At 28.6% G+C, this 21,102-nt stretch overlaps 1 protein-coding gene across 2 annotated transcripts in view; it reads right to left on the bottom strand.

Moving 5' to 3' along the window:
• Positions 1-2,006: 2,006 nt before the first annotated feature.
• The window catches only part of LOC129976676 (transcription-associated protein 1-like), a 273,583-nt gene continuing 254,487 nt past the window's right edge, over positions 2,007-21,102 (bottom strand). For both annotated transcript variants that reach the window (XM_056090373.1, XM_056090371.1), the window contains 6 exons: positions 19,569-19,679; positions 16,038-16,262; positions 12,291-12,645; positions 7,845-8,035; positions 3,632-3,704; positions 2,007-3,165 (listed from right to left, as the gene is read on the bottom strand). In XM_056090373.1, coding sequence (XP_055946348.1) covers positions 3,059-3,165; positions 3,632-3,704; positions 7,845-8,035; positions 12,291-12,645; positions 16,038-16,262; positions 19,569-19,679 — 1,062 coding nt within the window. In that variant the 3' untranslated portion in view covers positions 2,007-3,058. The remainder of the gene's footprint in view (positions 3,166-3,631; positions 3,705-7,844; positions 8,036-12,290; positions 12,646-16,037; positions 16,263-19,568; positions 19,680-21,102) is intronic.

Here is a 21,102-nt window from a genome sequence, read left to right on the forward strand (position 1 = left end):
ACCACAATGAGGAATAAAGAAGATCTCCGAATACGAGACTTACTGTTGGAAGAATTAATAGAAGAATTACAAGAACAGAGAGATCTACTTCGGCAAGACGCAAAAGCAAACATTCAGAATATACAGGCCGAAAATAAAAAGAACTATGATAGAAAGCGCAAGAAAGCTCCAGTATATCAGAAAGGGGATTTGGTAGCCATTCAACGAACTCAATTCGGGACTGGACTAAAGCTAAGACCTAGATTTTTGGGACCATATAAAATTATAAAAGTAAAGCCGAAAGATAGGTACGACGTTGAAAAAATAGGCGACCATGAAGGTCCGAATCAGACCACGTCGTCAGCTGATATGATGAAATTTTACTCACCTGGTTGAATAAAGCGAAATCAGGGCGATTGTTAGTAACTGTATTTTATTCTGTAATATATTCCATTTTTATGTCTATTTTTATATTCTTTAACATAATTGTGCTTCAATGAATGTGCACGTATGTTTTTTTCCATGCTCCGTCCATTATATTTTCCTTTTGTAGTGAACTTCTGTCTTGAGTTATCAACAATTATGTAAACTGTGTTTTCCTTTAAATTGTGCATTTATATTTTATACATTTTTTTCCAGTTATGCATTTAGCAAATTATTACTACTAGTGTAACGTTCTTCTCTATTAAGAATCAACGTATTTAAAGTGAATTTCTGAATTTGTTTCCTTTAATAACAGTTTGGCCGAGTGGAAGTGAATGTCAATTTTGAGTGCCAGTATGTAAACAACGATGAGGTCATCGTTCTATCAGGATTGGCCGAGTTGTAGAGTTTTAATTAGTGGCCATTACCATTCCACTGTTATACTGAATGCATCCAATTCAATTTAGTTTTATTGTATTGTAATAGATGGCACCACGGGTTCTACTAATCGAAAGTGCTAGGTCATGTGACCATAAATTTGAAAAAGCGAGCTGTTGGCATTAGCTCGAGAGCAGAGCAGAGAAGGAGAGGCGTTACATAGCTTAGCTATGAGCAGACATCTTGTTAGGCTTCGCCCTTGGTGCCATCTAAATATTTTACTTCTAACTTTAATGTAAATAATGTTTCCCGTCCTAATTGTTAATATCCTTTTAATTTTGTTTACTGTAAATAAACTATTTGTTTTTCTTCAAAAGTTTCTTAATCAGTACCCTAGACACTGATCCAAATGGGATTGAATGGGCATTTTGTCCCACCCAGTCCTATATATATATATATATATATATATATATATATATATATATATATATATATATATATAATATGTGTGTGTGTGTGTGTGTGTGTGTGTGTAGCTATTTTTCATATCTCCTCCTAAACAACTAAGTCGAATTAAATTAAATTTATTATTTATGTCTAGAGAAAGAATACTGTCAACTTTCAAACTTCAAAAATTAATTAAATATTCAATTAACCTTAACCAAAATTTGCCTTATTTTCCCACAAGAATTTTATTTCTGCACAATATTTCTCATTTTTTGAAAAATAATTCATCACATTAAAATTAATGCTCATTTTGAACTACTCAATCACTATTTTTTAAAAATTCTGTTTTTAAAACATATTTTTTATCAGGTTTTCATTTGTGTCCAAGTAATGATTTATCAATATCTAAAGGCAAATACAACTCAATCATGCAGACAGAACCAAGAAAAGCAAGGAACAAAAATTTCTCTTTAATTTCAATACATATGCCTTGAAAAGCGTTTTGTATAATATATTTATATAAAATCAGTTTCAATGTTAAAAATATTATACATAAAAATATTTTAATCTCGAGGAACGCCGTGTATATCAACTAATTCGTTATAGCTCAAGATTGCGTGACATCTACTTTCACATACAGTACTATTGAAGCATACACTCAGTGCTTATAAGTAGCAACAAAGTGAATCTAATGAAACAGATAGGAACTTAATTATTCTTGTTAATGTATTAATATTATCCTAATATTTTATTAATCAAAGAATTTGTATTAAAAAGGTATTTATTTGGCAAATATGCTAGTATTTTATTAATCAACCTGTCTGTAGCTTTCCCAATTCAGCGACAACCCGAAACGGAAAATTAACCTAAAATCCTCTTGTCCTGAGGCCGAGATTTTATTATTAAGCCTTTACTTAGGCTTATTATCTTCTAACAAAGTGAGCAGTACAACAAAAATAGATTTTTTGGAACTTTTAAAACCCATTCAGCAAAATTATGATTGACTTTTTTTGTCCATCCAATTCGTATTACATAAGGATTTTGAGAAGTTTAATGATTTAAAAATATTCTCTAATCTACTTTGAATAAACTCACAGTTTCTCAAATAGTAAACAAAACATTCAATAAACTGAAGTATAGTAGACTAAACACCACCGCACTGCTGCTGCAGATTGAATGTTGCTAATGAATGCTGGCCAGAGAAACGTAGTCTATTCATTCGCACATTTGCAAAAATCTCGCGCATGCTCATTACTTGCAATTCGGGAATCTCATGGAAAAAGAACAACTGTCTCACAAATCGAAACTAGAACGATCTATACATAAAACAAAAGGAAGAGAGAAAAGGGGTGTTTCCACATTACACAATTGCGAATGGTAAGGTTTCGTTTTTGGATGCTATGACTGCAATCTTTTATTCTAGCAATCTTTAGAGATCGGCTTTTGGATGGGGGAAAAAAAAAATAACTAAGGAACTTAAAATGCCCTGTTTTCTATAAATGACTTTTATATTCCCTGTGTTTTTCCGGTTCTCCAATGGTGCGGCAACCATGAATTAGGTCTTAAAAGTTCTAAACCAAATTCACTGTAATACTGTATCTGATCAGATTTTATACTGAAACGCCTGTTTTCCCAGCTCTATAAATCTAAAAAGTTACAATTGAAACTAACAGTTTAATAACATAACACAAAACTTGAATTCTTTATTCATAAGTAAATACATCAAGAATGAAAAGTTTTTTCTCATTAAAAATCAAGGAAATTTATACAAACATTAAAACTGATGTAATTTACAAAGTTTCAAAAAATGTGTGTTTTTGCAAAGAAATGTTTATAACCAAGGAATAAAAGATGGACACATCAAACTTAATGTCGAATTAGCTCCCGCTAAAGCAATAAGACCATCAAACTCAACGTCATAAGCTTCACTTGACAGATCTAATTACAAAATAAATTAATAAAATTCATTTCAGTAATGTATAGTAATAAAAATAATATACATCATATTTTCATGTTTAGAATATAATATTTTGCTGTATTAATTAGAAAATTAACATTCAAATTAAAATTAACAATTGCAACTCAGCAAAGGAAGAATAAACACTGAGCTTTTAAGGTTTAAAATCTTTCATTCATATAGATGAAGCATTTTCATTCAAACAACACAGTTAACTATATAAAAGCCAATTAAAAAAAATTATGCTTTAAGCAAATGGTTCAGTATTACTCTAAAAGGAATATACTATTGTACTAAATAATAAGTCAAATAATTCAACTGTTATTAAATGTTTTATGTAATTTTTTTATTAATTTGTTTAAAATCTAAAATCGTTTTACAAGAAACATTCATTTGTTAAGGACTAGCTTATATAGAAGGAAATATCAAAATTTTGAACATACTAACCTTCAACTTTTCGAGTGACAGAATCAATAAACAGATTAATCTTCTGATGATCAAAGGACTTGATTGCACCACCCTACAGCAAAACATAATTGTTTCATTGACAAAATCATTCATTTCAAATTAATTATATTTTTTTATATATCACACAACTGTTGCCAAAAAAATATGATTCAGTAATCACCTAAAATATATATCAAAAATTATAAAGCTATAAAATTTTTAATAGCTCCAACTTTTCTCAAGCATTCCTTTTTTTCTTTCATAAAAACAGATTTTTTTCTTCTTTTCTTTCCATCTGATATAAGAAGTATGGTAACCGTAAAAAAATTCGAACTTGACATTTTGACGAGTGTTTCAGATCTTCCGGAATTCGAACAGTACGATTTTGGCATTATGTCTGTCTTTGAACACGATAACTCAAACATGCTTTGAGTTGAAATTTGATTTACAGAATTATGACCAAATTTGTAGATTTCTATCAAATTTTAAATGAAATTCGTTTACACGAAGTCTGTCTGGCAGCCTGTTCGAATACAAATGAACTTGAACAAAATGCAAAAAACAGGCAGGCAGAATTCAGTATACAGGTTTAGCGTCCAAAATACACACACTTCTCAAATTTTGTATCAAATCTGTCAATCAGTGATCATCTGTCAATCTCTACTATCGTATGCATGCAGATCGAATGACAAATCAATGAAATTCAGTATATTATATAGCGACTATAACTTTTGGGTGATAATTGGAGACCATGCAAGCAAGTTTCGGGTTGATCACTCCCGCTGGTTTTTGTTTAAATCTGAAAAATTAACCTCAAAAATTTGAAATGTTGATTTTATTATTTAAAGCAATATTCTTATTGTAAAATTAAAAGTTATGCTCTGTTACATCATTAAAGAAAATGGTACTGTAGCTGCAATAAAATTTGAATAAAAATTACAAAATCAAACTTAACTATTTGCTGAAATTAAAATGAAGACTTCTGAAAGGAAATATTTTTTAATTTTTAATAACTTCTTGGACAATGTTTCAAGCCATTGAATATCATAATTTTGAAAGCATTCTATACAAAATCCTTATTTTAACTTAGTTTTCTTCTTAGTAAACATAGCTCAACATAGCTTTTCCTCTGGCTCGGGATCCCATCGTATTTTTAAAAGTGGATCATATTTGATAGTTACGTCAATCAAGTTTTTCAGTGCAACTCTTTTAAACAAGGTGCAAATATTCCATGTACCGATTCTCAAGTACACAGATAAATAGCAGACAAAATTCTAAATTTATAAAAAATTAGTAAAGAAGTTAGACTATTTTACTGGAGCATTGGAGTATCAGGTACATTCAAAAACAATATACATTATTAAATATGCATTATATTAGCAAGAACATAATATTTTGAATACTTTAATGAGACTTTTCCAAATTCTTTACAAAAATGATATATAAGCAAAACCAATTCATTTTACATTAACATGATGTTCCTTCACTCATAGATATAAAAAACATCTGACATGGAAAATAATTAAAAATTTATACAAGAACGAATATATACAGTAGGCAAAATGATTATTTGTACACCACTTTTTTTTTAAAGTTTTAGAAACTTATTTTATTCGTTACGAGAAGTGAGCGTGAGTTTGTTGTTTATTTCTAAGTAAACGAAAAAAATATTTTGAAATAATTGAAAATAAAATCTAAATCTTACAAAATTGGAAAATTTCTTGCAAAAAGTATATTTGTACACCTATATCTGCGGTAAGTATTACTATCATTTCATGTAATTTTTCACATTATAGTTAATTTTTCGGATAGTTTGTATTTTTTAAACATTGAAGGTTATCTTTTTTAACAGTGAAAGTCACTCGCAGAGAAAAGTTGAGAAATGGCCACGAAATCAAAAGAAGTCTCTTTAGACATGAGAACTCATATTGTTAACCTTAATAAAAGTGGAAAATCTTACCGCGAAATTCAAAAGATGGTTAAGTTACCCTTTACAACTTTACAACTATTGGTTACATCGTAAGAAAATATAAAAATACTGGACACGTTGAAAATGAACGCAGGCCAGGCGGCCCGAGTAAATTAACTTCAAGAAATAAACGAAGTATTGTTAAAGCAGCTATTAGAAAACCACAAATTTCTGCTCAGAAAATTGCAGATGACCTTCTTGCATCTTCTAACATTAGAGTGACCGCTCAAACAATAAGAAATGTGTTACATAGTGCTGGTTTAAAAGGCAGAACTCCGAGAAAAAAACCAATGATATCTGAAGTAAATAGAAAGAAGCGTTTAGAATTTGCTAAGAAATACAAAGACAAACCGATGGACTTCTGGAATAAGGTTATTTTCTTCAGATGAGAGTAAGTTTGAAATTTTTTCACCCTCTAGTATCCGAAAAAATCTGGCGAAAAAATAAAACAGCCCTTGATAGTAAAAATGTACTTCAGACCCTGAAACATGGTGGTGGAAATGTGATGGTTTGGGGCTGTGTAGCTCATGGCGGTGTTGGAAAATTACACTTTATTGACACAAAAATGACAGCTTTAGGTTACATTGAAGTGTTGCGGCATAACTTATTAGACAGTGCTAGAAAATTGGACATTGGTGATACTTTCTTATTCCAACAAGATAACGATCCAAAACACACTGCGATAGTTACTGAAACATGGTTGCTTTATAATGCACCAAGACGCCTTGAAACTCCACCACAATCCCCGGATATAAATCCAATTGAAAATTTGTGGATGCTATTGGGTGCTTAAGTCCGAAAAAAAAAATATTACAAGTAAAAATAGATTGAAAGAAGCACTCATGGAAGCTTGGGAAGAAATAGATCAAGAAACCACCAAAAAGTTAATAGAATCAATGCCAAGACGTCTTGAAGCAATTGTAAAAACCAATGGAATGCATACAAAGTATTAAATTTCTATAAAATAATTATAATTATGTTTAAAATTTGTCACTAAGTAAGTGTACAAATACTCTTTTTGTATAGTTTTTATAAAGTTTTATTCATTAATCAACTAAAGTTTATGTGATTGTTTTTTTTTGTTGATATTTTATTATTATTTTACCTCACTAGAATATATTTCTGCAATTTTAACTTAGTTACCTTATTTTATTTTGCTATAATATTCCAAAATTGAAGTGTACAAATAAACATTTTGTCAACTGTATATCATATTTAATAGAATATTCTTGGCACATTAATATTTTAAATTTTAAAAAATATCATTCTTCTGTGATTAAAATTGACAGAGTTATGAATTTTCAAATGTCATTATTTTAAGATAATCAATGGTTATTTTGAGAAATCATCATTCATTTAATGGTAAATCTCCTTAAAGTCTGTCTGAATTAGTTTAAAATTGTGATATTCAAAATGCCAGGAATATTTTTGTGATTTTGACTAATAAGATAAATATAGAATTTTGTAATTTTTTCAGTATAGTTATTGTAAAGAATGTAAATATAAAATGTAATTCTTCATGTCATTTAAATATTTTTTAATACATATGCTGGTAATATGTATGCCTGTCAATAATTATGATATGACTTTATAACTAATTTCTGTTGTTGTTGCTAATCTCCATGGCCTGATTTAGTGAGACCAAATCCAAAAATCCGTTGAAAAGAAGAACGTCAAAAACGAGGAAGGGAGAATAAATTTCTCCCCAAAGAAGTCTTAAACAACATAGAATATGTTCAGAAGAGACCCGATGTTGGCGGCATTTCGGGCAAAGAGCATTTTTCACCCTGAGAAAAGAAAAGATATTTAAGGTAGGGTACTGGCAAGGCGCGACATGCAAGTGTTGGTTTTTCTATCACAAGGAAGAATTAAGGACTGGCCCGGCTTATTGACCGTATACCAATCATGAGTAGGGGTTACCATCGAATTCTTCTTATTTAGAAATTTCGCCTGAGAGAAGAGTTCTAAGTATATGAGTTTAGCAGAATATGAAGTCGCTATGCCCAGCTAAAATCTGCAGGCGAAGGAGCTAAGACAGTCTTCTACTTCCTAGTGCTCCAGTCTTTTGACTCACAGAAGCTGCACTTCCCTCCCCATGAATCAGTTGACAAATAATCTCTCTCGATAACGAATTTCTAAACCATTCGAGTAAACACAATACATAAAAAGAAATAAATGACCTCTTATATCAGTTATACATTAAGGATGCACTTTCTAAAATATTTTGAAAATATGAAAACTTACCGTATGCAAATTATCTGCAATTTCATTCATACATATAACTTTTAGTACAGATTCAACTGCTTCATTACGGCTGTACAAACAGCGAGCTGTTGCACACATAGCAAGTTTTACGTATCCATTTAATCCTACGGGTGTTATAAATGTTGAAATATTAGGGGTAATTCGGAGTGGTGCTCTTTTAGTAGACAGTTCTGAAAGAGATTTTAAAGGTATAATTAGATAAAAGGAAACTAGTTTCAAAGAAGAGACTGAAAACATTTACATTTTTCAACATGGAAAGGACACATTTCAGTACTCTAGTAATGATAGTTATTCTTTTACATAGAATCCTTATAGGAAGACTACTTATTGCAATGGTTCTTATGACACAGCTTTGGAAAATTTCTGCTCATCTTCACTGATCCATGGTCTCTAGATATCAAAGCCACCCTTCATTCAAAAGTTTATATATGAGTGTAATGCTTTGACCATGTTATTTTCTGAATAACACCATAACTAGAATAAGTTTAACTGGATTTTTAACTTGGGATGTGTTGTAAGGAGAATAAAAATTTTGGATAAGCTTGTAGTTGAACCATCTAGTTAAAAGGGGATGGAAATAATGGGAAATTGAAATTTCCATTGCCTCATAACTTTTCGATTGAAGACAGAAAAGTAAAACGAATTAGAAAAATTTTGTCTCGTTAAAACAAGAAATTTTTTTCAACTAATCGTTTTTTAATGGTGCAAAAGTTTAGAAGTTAAAAGAACTGAATAGTGGTTTTTAACTCCTATTCAGCAATTATTTTTAACATGATTTGTATTGTCACATTTGAATAAATAAAAAAAATCTATTATATTCTAATTTTCTTTTTTTAATTTGAAACTGTTTCAATGCATATGGACTTAAGTTTAATAGATTGAAGAAAGTTAAATAAAAAGGATTAGAAATATTTATTAATAACACAATTTTAAAATGATGAGCTTTAGAAAATTCCAGTGCATTAATTCTTTTGCATATATTTATTATAATATTTATCTTGGAACTGAGAATGTAAACTTCTTCTTCTTCTTTTTTTTTAAAACTTTATCTTTAAAAAAAACACACAGTTATTATCTAAAATATTTTCTTTACTGCAATATACATAAAAGCAAAAATTTCTTTAACCATTAGGATTAGACACTTGAAATCTGACAGGTATTTGTTTGTAAGAAATAGACTTCTTTAAATATGATTACATATTGTCAGAGAGATTTAACATTTTGCTAATAAAAAATGTTTATTGTGGAACTGATTTTTATAGCGACCAATCAATTTGCTATATGAATATCTCACTTACTTTGCCAAGGAACAGGCTGCTGTTCCCTATTTTGAATTGTATTTTGTATTATAAACATAAATTTTGCAATTTAAACGCATTGTTTTTAAAAAAAACAAGCCTTGTTGATCCAGAATGTTTTATTAATCAAGCTAAATAATAGTTCTAATCAAGCTAATAAAGTTCTCTAAAATAATATCTGGTGCATTCCTCTCAGTAAAGTGTATTAAAAAAGACAGCTTTTATAGCTTTAGCAACAAGTATGTTAAAAAATTGACCATATACTTACTTTTATTCCAATTAATTATTACAAATTAAGCTCTACAAATGTTAAAGATAAATCTTAATTCCAATATTAAGAAAAGTAGATGAAATTTTTTTTCAATATAATTGAAAAACCAAATGATATATTTTTAATTTATAGCATAAAATGCTACTCTCTGCATTTATGGAAAGAATAATTTCAAATGATAATTAATTTCTTCAAATAAATTTAAAATGCAGACAAGTTAGTTTTTGCCAGCTGATATAATCAAATCACTTGCTACAAAATTTAAAGCCTTCCAGTAATATATTTTAAGCTTTGAAATAAACCAGTTAGCATTTTTTTTATAATATTAGTTATCTTAATATTATTTATTCGGGAATAAATAATGAATTATGTGATAACAATAAAGTCATCATCTATGATTCCTTCAATATCCAGTATTTTATTGTTTTTGTCTAAGTATTGAAAGAAGTTTTAATATAAATTTACACGGAGAGGACTGGGTTAGAAAATTAAATTCAGGATGAAACTTAGTATATTGGTAGTATGCCTTTAGGATATTCCTTAAAATATAAATATAAAATATAATAAAATAAAATATAAAAATATTCTATAAAATTTTAAAGTGCAATAGCCAATTTTGAGAAAATGGTCCTCCAACTTTCAGCATAGATAATGTATATTAATAATGTGTCACCACTTCCAAGCACCTGAACAGTGTAAGGCGCTGGCAGAGTACTTACGAGTTTGGGTCTGAGTTTCTGATCCGTGTTTGGCATTTCTTATGTTTTTTTTTTCTTCCTGAATTATTTCAAAGTAATTTAATAATTTATAAACAGTTTTAATTAATATGTTTTACATTTTTTTGCAAAAATAAATATTTATTCTACTAATTCTTCGATTTATAATTTAATTTTTAGAAGAAAAATAATTAAAAATATGAAGGCATCTTTTTAAATATTCAGAATTACTTAAATTAAATTAACAATTTAAAGATGGTTTCAATTAATATGACATTCCTTTTTCTATGAAAAAATAAATGCATTTTCTCTTAATACATAAGTTAAACTTATTTTTTGAAAGAGAAATAATTCTGTTAATTCAGACAGTTCTTGAGTTATAATTAACTGTTTAAGAAATAGAAATCACAGAATTTAATTTATATATTTTATGACCATTGTCACTGGACGTTATATTCTTGGCAAAAATGAGAACATAGAACCAAGATCAATATCACACATGCAGGTGTATCACACTAGAAAATGTTCAATTTTCAATGTCTGTTATTTATTTGTCGATTATTAATTTGCAACCTAATGATTCACAACATTTAAATTTTATTACTATGCCATTAAAATAAAAAAAACTTTGCCATTATCCTAAATTATTCCTTTTTAAAAAAAAATCCAATAAGAAATTTTCTTCAGACATTTAAATTCCAAATTAGTATTTCAAAAATATTTTTATCTTAAAATTCAATCAATTTTCTATATCTATACTTGGCACTCTACAGGCTAGACTGTTCGACTTACATCTACCAAATCTGGCACATGTATACCTTTGAGGTCGGGAATGTGCACCTGTGGTCTCTTTTTTTTGAATTTTTAATTATAATTTTAATTCTTAATTAAAAAATAACTTTCCCGCCAAAAGAATCTTCATTTCCAGACGCCAAATGAGTAAACCTTCAGTTCCCCCCCCCCACTATAATGAGGTTAGGCTTAACATGTTTTTGACCGATTATTTCAAACGAATCTGTTTATGCATTTAAAAATAAACTTTCTTAATTAATAGATCTTTCAGATTGATTCTGAAATACTTTTGAATTAAAATAAAATAAAGGAAATTAAAAATTTCTAATCTGCATAGTGTTACCCCAAATGGCGTAGAAAATTCACGCATGCGTATTGTGTTCTGATTGTTGACAACTATTTTCAACAGATTCGGACTTGATTTAAATTACTTTTAGATTAGTTGTGTGCTTTTGTAATTAAATTGTATTTATGTTAGTTATATATTTTTTGTATATGTATATAGTTTTAAGTACATCGTTTTTTTTATCTGTACATTTTCTTAGTGTTTAATGCATTTAAAATTAAACATTGTTAATTAATCGATCTGCTTACGATGAATCTGAGAAAAGTTTGTTGAAAAATTCTTCAAATATTACATAAATTAAGAAAGATATTCTTTAGTGCCCATAAAGTTTAAATGCTCAGTTTGTTTTCAATAATCATATTAGTAAAAGAAAAAAAAAACGTTTTGTTTTAGTAAAAAATATTATTATATTAATTGCAATTAAATCATTTCCACTTTAATTTAAAGCATAAATTCTACAGGAGCTAACAGAAAATTAGAGAGATACATATAACGTTATGGCTGAAGGCCTTTATAATATTATGAGTGAATTATATGACTATCAAAATTTGAAGCTGATTAATTTGATTTGTTAAAGTATTAGTTTGATTTGTTAAAGTATTAATTTGATAAGTTAAAATATTTTGATGAAGAAGCTTTTAAAATAGGAGTTACATAAAATATTTAATTATTAAAATTTTAACGAGCATTAAGATTGACGAACCAATTGGTCGCCAAGGGCGGCTAGTTTCCAAATAAAACATTAATACATTTCTAGTTGAATGTTATTTTATGAAGTCAAAATATTATTTTTCTAGTATAAATAAGTTTTGCGATCATAAACAATGAAAAATATAAACAAAAATATGGCAAATCATAAATGATTGAAATTTTGCTTTATCTTATACTTTCGAGTGTTAAAAAAACTAGTAAATTCCTGACTAAGTTTTAAAAATTGAAATTAAATAATGGAGCACAAGAAGTTTCCAAATGAATAATAATTTAGTTATGAAATTTACTTACCACTGGAATAATCAATAACGCATCCAAAGTTGGTAATCTTTCCAACATCTTGATGAATATAAAATTTTTCAGGGACTTGTTGATTCAAACAGAATACATGTTGAGCAAAATAATGCAGAGATATTTCCCGGGAAAATCTTTTTCTAAATTCATTGTACTCAAATGGAGTTTTTTCCTTAAATTTTCTTTTTAATACTGTTTTTGGAACCATACTATTTTGAAGATGACAAAACAATTGTTTAGCTGACTTTAGGATGAGACGATTATCCAAAGATAATGGTATTTTACAGAGATTATAATACAAAGTAAGCAAAGGCGTAATGTTGTTTATTTCTTTCACATGACGTGCATAGTTCTAAAATGAGAAGAAAAATATTTCAAATTTAAAAAGAAACAATGCATATAAAATACAGAATGTATAAACTAAAGGTTTCTGACAATAATAATATATAATACAGGATCTTATTTCTTTCAAGATTGTATATGTAAATGGTGTATAACTGCCTTTCATAGTAATTACATGCTGGATATCCACTTAAAAACAGGCACAACTAGTCTCCTAGATTTAGATCTAAGAGGTTTCATTCAAATAATAGTATACCAGCAAATAACTGGCAGATTAGACAATTTCAAACAGTGCTCTCAAATCACAAATGCTATGCTTTGAAAATGCTTATTGTTTCAACACCTGCACAGCTGCAAATAGCATTCACAATGAAATTCATTAACTTAAGGAGAAATTTGGCTTTTCTTTTATAATGCAAGTGCAATTTATATTTATTCTAGTAATGCTTTTTTATTTGGATATTTATAGATCAGCAAACATAGAAATAATTAACAAAATTTTTATAACTTCTAAAACATATCAATAATAAAATTTCTATATAATATTTACTAATAATAAAGGATAATGTGCGTGCATGTATTGGTATCCTTCTGGATAGACCGTTTGACTAAGAGTAACCAAATTTGGCACACACATACAGTAGAGAATGTTAAAGTGCATTTCTGAGGAAATTTTTTGAAATTTATGTAATTAAGAATCAAGCAAAGTTTTTGTGTTGTTTTTTTTTACTCTGACCTGCAAAATTCAGAAGTAAATTAATTTTTTCACCATATTAAAATAAAAAAAAAATTTACAGTGAAACAAATTTAATCGCTATGGGATTTTACTTCTGTTTGCACAATTAAAAAAAATATTTTTTTGCATTATTTTTAACAATGTATTTAATTGTTGTAATGAAATTCAAATTGGTTTTATTGTTTCATGAAATAACATGATTGTCTTATACTGATGAAAACCAAGGAAGGAAATATTTAGTTTATTATCTGCACAATTTACACGAAAATCAGAAAGTGAAATTGTATTACTGCAAGAAATAATGTGCAGTAAAAAAATGGATTATACAGAAAATGGTGTTTTAATGGTTTTAGGATTATGATGGATTTGATTTCATTACCAATGTCCACCTGCACAGTATATAGAAGTGGTATGAGATTATTAAAATAACAAAGCATAAACGCTTATTTGATGCTAAAAAAATATTTTGTGACGTCGTATGAGATTTGAAATTAAATGTAACTAATATTCACGGCAACCAAGTTGGCCTGTTATTAATAAAGAACTGCAGCAGTCTTCAGCGACTGATTACTATTCATGCCACACTAATTTCCAACACCAATAGATGTGAAATTTTAGAAATCGATAATTAAATAAAATCTTTCAAGCCTCAGATGAAAAGCTTTCTTTTTTTTTCCTTTAATTTCCTTCTTAGATATAAGTAACTAGTTCCAATATTTTTCATTTTAAAAATAAAATTTGGTGGAGTTAGGATGTCCAATTTTAGCCTGGCTTGAAAATCGGCTTATTGACTCCCATGCTTTGGAAGTAGCAGTCCGATAAATTATTTTAATTTATGAAAGAAATAAGTCTCCAGTTGGATTCATAACAACTGACATTCATCTTGCACCAGTTTTAAAATAATCACTGAGGACAAAAAATACATTGAAATAAGGAAGTTGGATCCAAGAACAGATGCAATCCAGAAGAGAACATTAATGTGTTTGTTATTTTTTATGTTGTGTTTTTGAATAAACATATACTTGATAAAATCTTTTTTTATTTTCTCATATAAGAAATAAAGAGAAAGTATTGCAAACGCCAAAAAATCCCAATTCCAGATATTAACGAATATCCAGTTTTAGATCTCCCAGAATTCGAAAAACACATTTCTGGAAAATGTCCAACTGGAAATGTCTCCAGCAAAGATAATTAGTAATAATAATACAGTTGAGCTAGAAAGATAAAATTTGCCATATGGTCCTTTACACCAAATTTGAGGATTTCTATCAAATTTTGAAGAAGTCTATTTGTCTGGTTCTTCAAATATAAGCTAACTCGATAATAACTACAAAAGAAGAGAGCTAGTCAGATAAAATTCTGTGCATAGATTTAACATCTACTGTGCCGACAACAATCAAATTTTGAGCCAAATACAACAAGTGGTTGATTGTCCATCGATCTCAACTTTCAGAAGCATGTAACCAAACACACAATGATTTAAGTATATCAAATTTGGTGTGTGTTTTGACTAAAATTGTAGTTCTGAGTTAAATTTTGGTTTCAGTCGGTTGGAAAAAAATGCATCTAAAACAAAAATTTGATTTTTGGATACTATTATTTGCATGCCATGGATTAATCGCTGAAAAACTAACGATAGATTCATTAAAAACATTAAATTAACGCTAAATTCTAATATTTCGTAACTACTGTACGCCAATGCCATGCAAGACGTTTTCTGCTTTATTCAAGATCTATAATTTTTTGCAGGGAATGAGGGATAACACCTTTATTATAGAATATGCGAGAAAGTTTTGTGGAGATCATTTCCATCGATTTTTTTCTTCCTTATTTTTGGACACGTAAACTTAGATCGTGTTTATTTGGTCTGTGTTAGCATTTGAATTTGATACATTTGCTTTCAGGGCAGGATTAAGCCGTTTAGGCGTACTCAGACAATACGCGCCCCCCCCTTTTTTTTTCAAAATTTGTAAACCCAAGGAATTTTTTTTATCGATTTTAATTTAATCTTTATATAAGTAATTTTAATAAGGAAATTTTGACCAACTGAAAAAATAAAACAATTAATCGCAGGTCACTTTCTAAAGAATTGGTTTTAGTATTATGCCTTTTAATAATGTATAACTAAAATTAAATAATATATTTTTTTTAAAGGAAAGAAGAAAAAATGCAGCAAGATTTTTCTTAATACAATCTAAATAACATTTAATAACAGGTTCGGATATTTTTTAAAAAAATCATAAAGCACTACAGTTTAAAATTGTAAAATAAATTAAAATAACACTAACAATAAATGGTAATTAGTTAAGAATGTTACTAGGATAATGAACAAATTTAATTCAAACAATGCTTGATTTTAATTTGAATAAGTTCCAAGGCACAGCTTTCTTTTAGAAAGTAAATGAGAGCACAAAATTAATTAACTTTCAAAATGCTGCAGAAATCTTGAGGACTCAGGGCCACCAAAATTAGGAGACCTCTAGACAATTACCTATTTTTCTTATTTAATAATCCAGCACTGCTTTATATATATATATATATATATATATAAATTAAAAGGTTAAGAAAGTTTTGTAAAGTAGTTTTAAGCATTCATGTTTCAGTATAAATATATTAAACTTATTTTTACTTTTAGGTATATAAGTATTCATATCACATATGATTACCTCTTCAAAAATGTTATACAAAGAGATCGAGGTATCATCATCCTCCACAATTTTAATTTGAGAAAGTATTGGTATCATTGTAGGTACACTAAACTTTAATGATCTCTCATAGGTTTTTGGATCCTCCTGCAGAAAGTCATTGAGAAATGAAAGCAACTGGAAAACTTTATTTTCTTTCATAAATGTCTCCATGGAGTTCATAGGCAGAATGACATACGGATAAACCTAAAAAATATAAATTCAGATTATGTGCATTTCAGTCCAATTCACAATAAAGATAATGGGAGAGGAACATGTGTTAAAAAATGGTAATCATTTACTAGAAATATTTTATCTTGGTTAAAGATATATAATACCACTTCAATGAAATAAAATTAGCAGTTTGATTCAAACTGTAAGGCAAGAACAGTGTCAAGATAATTTTTATTATAATTTCAAAATAATGATAATATCGGAACTTTTTCAGCTGTTACAAGGGAAACAATCTCAAAGAGAATGAGGAGTTGAATTTTGTAGAATGTAAGAAAATACGAGGAGGGGATCTATGAAATTTTGAATGCTATTGATACAATAGTTATCACTTAATGTGACCACTTCAGGATTTTAAAAAATTGATAAAATTGATTGATAACAATAATCTAATAGAGTAAAATCAACTATAAATTATCAAGAAAAAGTTTATCATATCAAGGAGAAAAAAACATTTCTCCAAAAATAATAATAAAAAAAGTTGTAAATTATTACAGTTTATTTCCTTAAGAATACAACAGTTGTACAATGTTGCAGACGTATCTCAAACTATCAAATGTTCGTCACATTTTAACATTGTTGGAAGATTTTCCCTCAGCATATTTGCCCCCATCGGATTACCATTAACGTATATTAATTGATCTTAACTCGCTAACAGTTTGGGAAATTCCAATTCTGGAAATATAGCAGTTACCAGAATTTTCTTGTCAATGGACATCCAAGGCTTCATATTCTTCTCTCAGCATACCTCAGGAGGTTCAATGACAGTTGGATTTTTTAAAAATCTAATGTTTTACAGAAGCTTCCACAGTGAAGCAATTTCTATTTGTGCCAACTGTTATTCGATTTCAGGAGCTTGTTAAAAGATGCACAGCTTCCAGAAGAGTTGTTGTTTTAACTAAGTCATTCACACTTTTTTTTTTTTGTCTTCAACAATCTCTAAAATTCTGGACCACATGTCATTTAAAGCATGAATTATTTTTTAGTCACAAGGTTGTATTAAGAGTGTCATATTGGCTGGCATGTATACAACATTGATGTGTTTCAATGATACATTCAAAGTGTGGACTATGCAGTTATCTATTGAATGCAAAATTTTGTGAGCTAGTTGGTTATCTCACTTAGCAGCCATTTGTTGAATATGGTGGATGTCATATAAGTTGAGTTGCTTGCAAAGCACTCGACCGGAAACATTTTATCATCTTGAAGCAACATAACTTTTTGCTTTTATTGATAATGGAAAGTTGCCATTTTTCATAAATCATGCTAATATAACACAGAATAGTTGCATGCACCTTTGAAACTTTTTTTACTTTCACTGTAAAGATAACAGTGGTATTCCTTTTAGCAGAAAATGGCCCACAACATCATGGAAATATATAGTATTTTGTGCTAATAGGTGTAGCTATATAATACAGTTCATTTTCATCTTAATCATACAAATCTTTTACGTCATATGAGTTTCAGCCACTTTTTATCAATCCATTGATCCACCATTGCAACATTACAAGACTTTTATTTTTCATAACTCTGAAAATGATATTTCATTTTTTCTTTTCTCCAGCGGTGAAACCTACCAACTGTACCAACAAATTCTTTTTGACTCATTTTTCTGCCGAATCTTCAACTTTATAGTGAATTAGGAAGCTATTGATTAGAGAATCACTTTCTTTAAATTAGAGTTTTTAATTAGAGTAGTAAATTAGAGTTTTAGAGATTTTTCAATTTTTTTTTTTTTTTTTTTTTTTTGCCTTTGCTACATTTTAAAGTTACAATTGATATTTTGATTTCCTTTTGCTACCTCAAAAAATCTTCACATTTTTTCAAAGCGGCTGTGAAATTTCAATTGCGCTGTAGCAATGCATAGATTTATTTAAGCAAACTTTCATTTTGTTGAGAAATTCAATTTTGTCTTTAATACTCAAATCATACCATTAAAAAATCAATTTTGCTTTCATAATGCAATTGTAGGCAAGCAACAGTAATTTAATAATCATAGATTTAAATATATGGTTATTCAATAGATTTCAAGTCAGACCTGCCATTATTTCTATTCTTTTAAATAACTTAATAGCTCTAATCCAAATAAAAGTTAATGAAAGATTCAACACTCTGAAATTCTTGGCATGCTGTGAGGTGATAATAACAGTGGTAGAAAAGACACTTAGATACACCCTTACAAGTGGATCAAGAAATTACACAAATATAAATGTTAAAATTTTTTTTATTAACATTGCTTGCAAATGAAGGATTAGCCAGTTTTTTTACTTCAAAACTGATAAGATAAAACAAAGTAGTAATCACATTAAATGAATATTTTATGTTTGAATACATTGACTTGACTTCAGAAGTTTTTGAAAACATGAAGAAAATAGTAATATTAACCATAAATTCATTAAGCGATGTTCAGTATAAAGATTTTAATATTTATATTGACAAAGATTTCATAAATAAATCAGGAATGTTTTCTTTTCACATATAATCATATAAAAACGAACAATTACACAGAATAAACAAATTTCTTAATGACATCACATTGCATTGAAATTTACATACTTTTTACTTACTTTATATAATCTCTAAACACAATAAAAAGGAATGAATGTTTATTTGTTGACATTCTATAACAACTGAAGTTAAAACTACTAAATCTAGTTTAAAGATAATTTGCAGGGTGATGATTCTACTTTGGAAGAAGTTATTTGAACTTTTAATCAATTAAGAATGTGAAAGATTTTTTCTTTGTCAATACCATTGTGAAAAAATGACTTTATATAAAATTTCAGCATTTTTTAAAGACATAAATTTAACTGAAAAGTAATAACTTGAAAGTAAATATTTTCCTTTAATTTTAACATTGAAAAAGGTTAAAAAAAATTATTTTAGTAATATTTTTCCTTATCACAAACTAAGGCATAACATGTATATTACCTTTTTATTGAGTTGATTTTACAGTAAAACTTTTTTTATTAAAATGTTATAAGTTTTTTTTTTAATTTTAAAGAAATGCTAGTGCATTTATGATTTACTGCTGTATAAAATATGAATGATAGAAGATTTTGCATATAAACTAAAAGAAGAAGGAAAAAAAAAAGATATTTTATGTATTATAGATGTAAATATTATGAATGAAGAATGAATAGTCCCTGTCTAGATAAGTCATGCATCATCCATTTGGCTCTTGCTAAATATACAGTGAATTTAAGGCATTGGGCCTCAAACACAATCTTGTTTCTATGGTATCCCATCATCAAAGTCTACCATTATTTAAATAACACTTACCTTTCCATTTGTTCTTTTTACATGTATTCGACATGCAGATTCACCATGTCTTTCAATGATATCTATTCTTGGTAATACTCGGGAAGTAAAGATAGAAGGCTTGTTCTGAAACTAAATATAAAATCATATCAGTAATTATTATGATTATTTTATTGAAAAAAAAATTCAAGGTAAATTTGGCCATTCTATGAATAAACGAAAAAACAACAGTATTTATTCAATCCCCCTCCCCAAATGCTTCCAGAATTAAATTTTGAAAAATAAAAAATAAAGTAAAACTAATTTATAAAAGCATTATAAGGCAAAAAAGAAGAAGAGAAAACACAGAAGTTTTAAAACTAATTTCAACCAGTTTTATTAATATAAAATTTAGGTCCATTGTAATATTTCACTGTTTATTGCTTTCATTTTTGCTGGTATCAAATTTATTGAGAAAAGTCGAATATTTATTTTGATCTTAACTGTGTGCATGAAGAAACTATTCAATTCATATAGAAAATGGAAACCATTCTATATTATAATTAATAGATTTGGTTGAAATATACTTTAATGTACCCCTTTAATTTGCCGCTAATATGGAAACCAAATAATCAAGCAGAGGTAGTTTCAACAGTAATCTCTAGTTTCATCATCATCATTTCTCATTACAATCAAACTGGTGCATGAGATCAAAACAGGTGCACATCATATCGGTCTAACGCTGCTTCTCTTGAACAAGTCCTAGCTGGGTCACCCAAAAAAATTTCTTTACTCCCTGGCAATGTGGCCTTTGGTCTTCCTTTTCCCATTCGTTATATGGTGGACAGCACAACATGCACCATGGCAAGATGTATATATTAACAGTGTCTTTCAAATCAGATGCAGTTACATTCCAACATTTTAGATTTCAGGTATGCCTACAGCCAAAAATCCACAGGAATGAGGCTGGGAAGAGTGTTGGCAGTCTGGAAATATCAAATGGCAGAAGATAATTTTACCACTAAATCATTGCATTAAGCAACGTTTATCAAAAGATCCCACATATGGAGTGATGCCACCTCGTATCCACACAGCTTCATTTTTGCAATTCAGCAGTTAGTCAACATTCTTAGATAGTGAATGCTCATTACCACATATTGTAGTAGACATTCAAAATAGCTGCTTCAAAAAAAAAAAAAAAAAAAAAAAAGAAGGCCAAACATGAAGATGTTTTACTTAAGATGTGTCATACTTTTTCACTTGCAATATAAGAGCAATCACATCATGGGGATAGCCTGCTTGATGCGTGCAGTTCTTCAAATTAATGTTACCAATCAATCAGAAAGTGGCTTTATCCACTTCCAAAATTGAAAAGGCCAGCTTCTATCAATGTCGTGCCAGATGAGGAATACATAGGCGAGTTCTAACTGTAATTAATTATCATTCACTTACGGCATCCAGACATGCTGGAACCAATACAGAAACGTGGAGAACAGAATTCAGTAACTGTGGACTGTAGAATTTAGTAAATATAGAATATGTGAAACACCGTATGTTCTTGCAACATGAACTGTGC

The sequence above is a fragment of the Argiope bruennichi genome, chromosome 7, assembly GCF_947563725.1.
Source record: "Argiope bruennichi chromosome 7, qqArgBrue1.1, whole genome shotgun sequence".
NCBI classification, from domain to species: domain Eukaryota; kingdom Metazoa; phylum Arthropoda; class Arachnida; order Araneae; family Araneidae; genus Argiope; species Argiope bruennichi.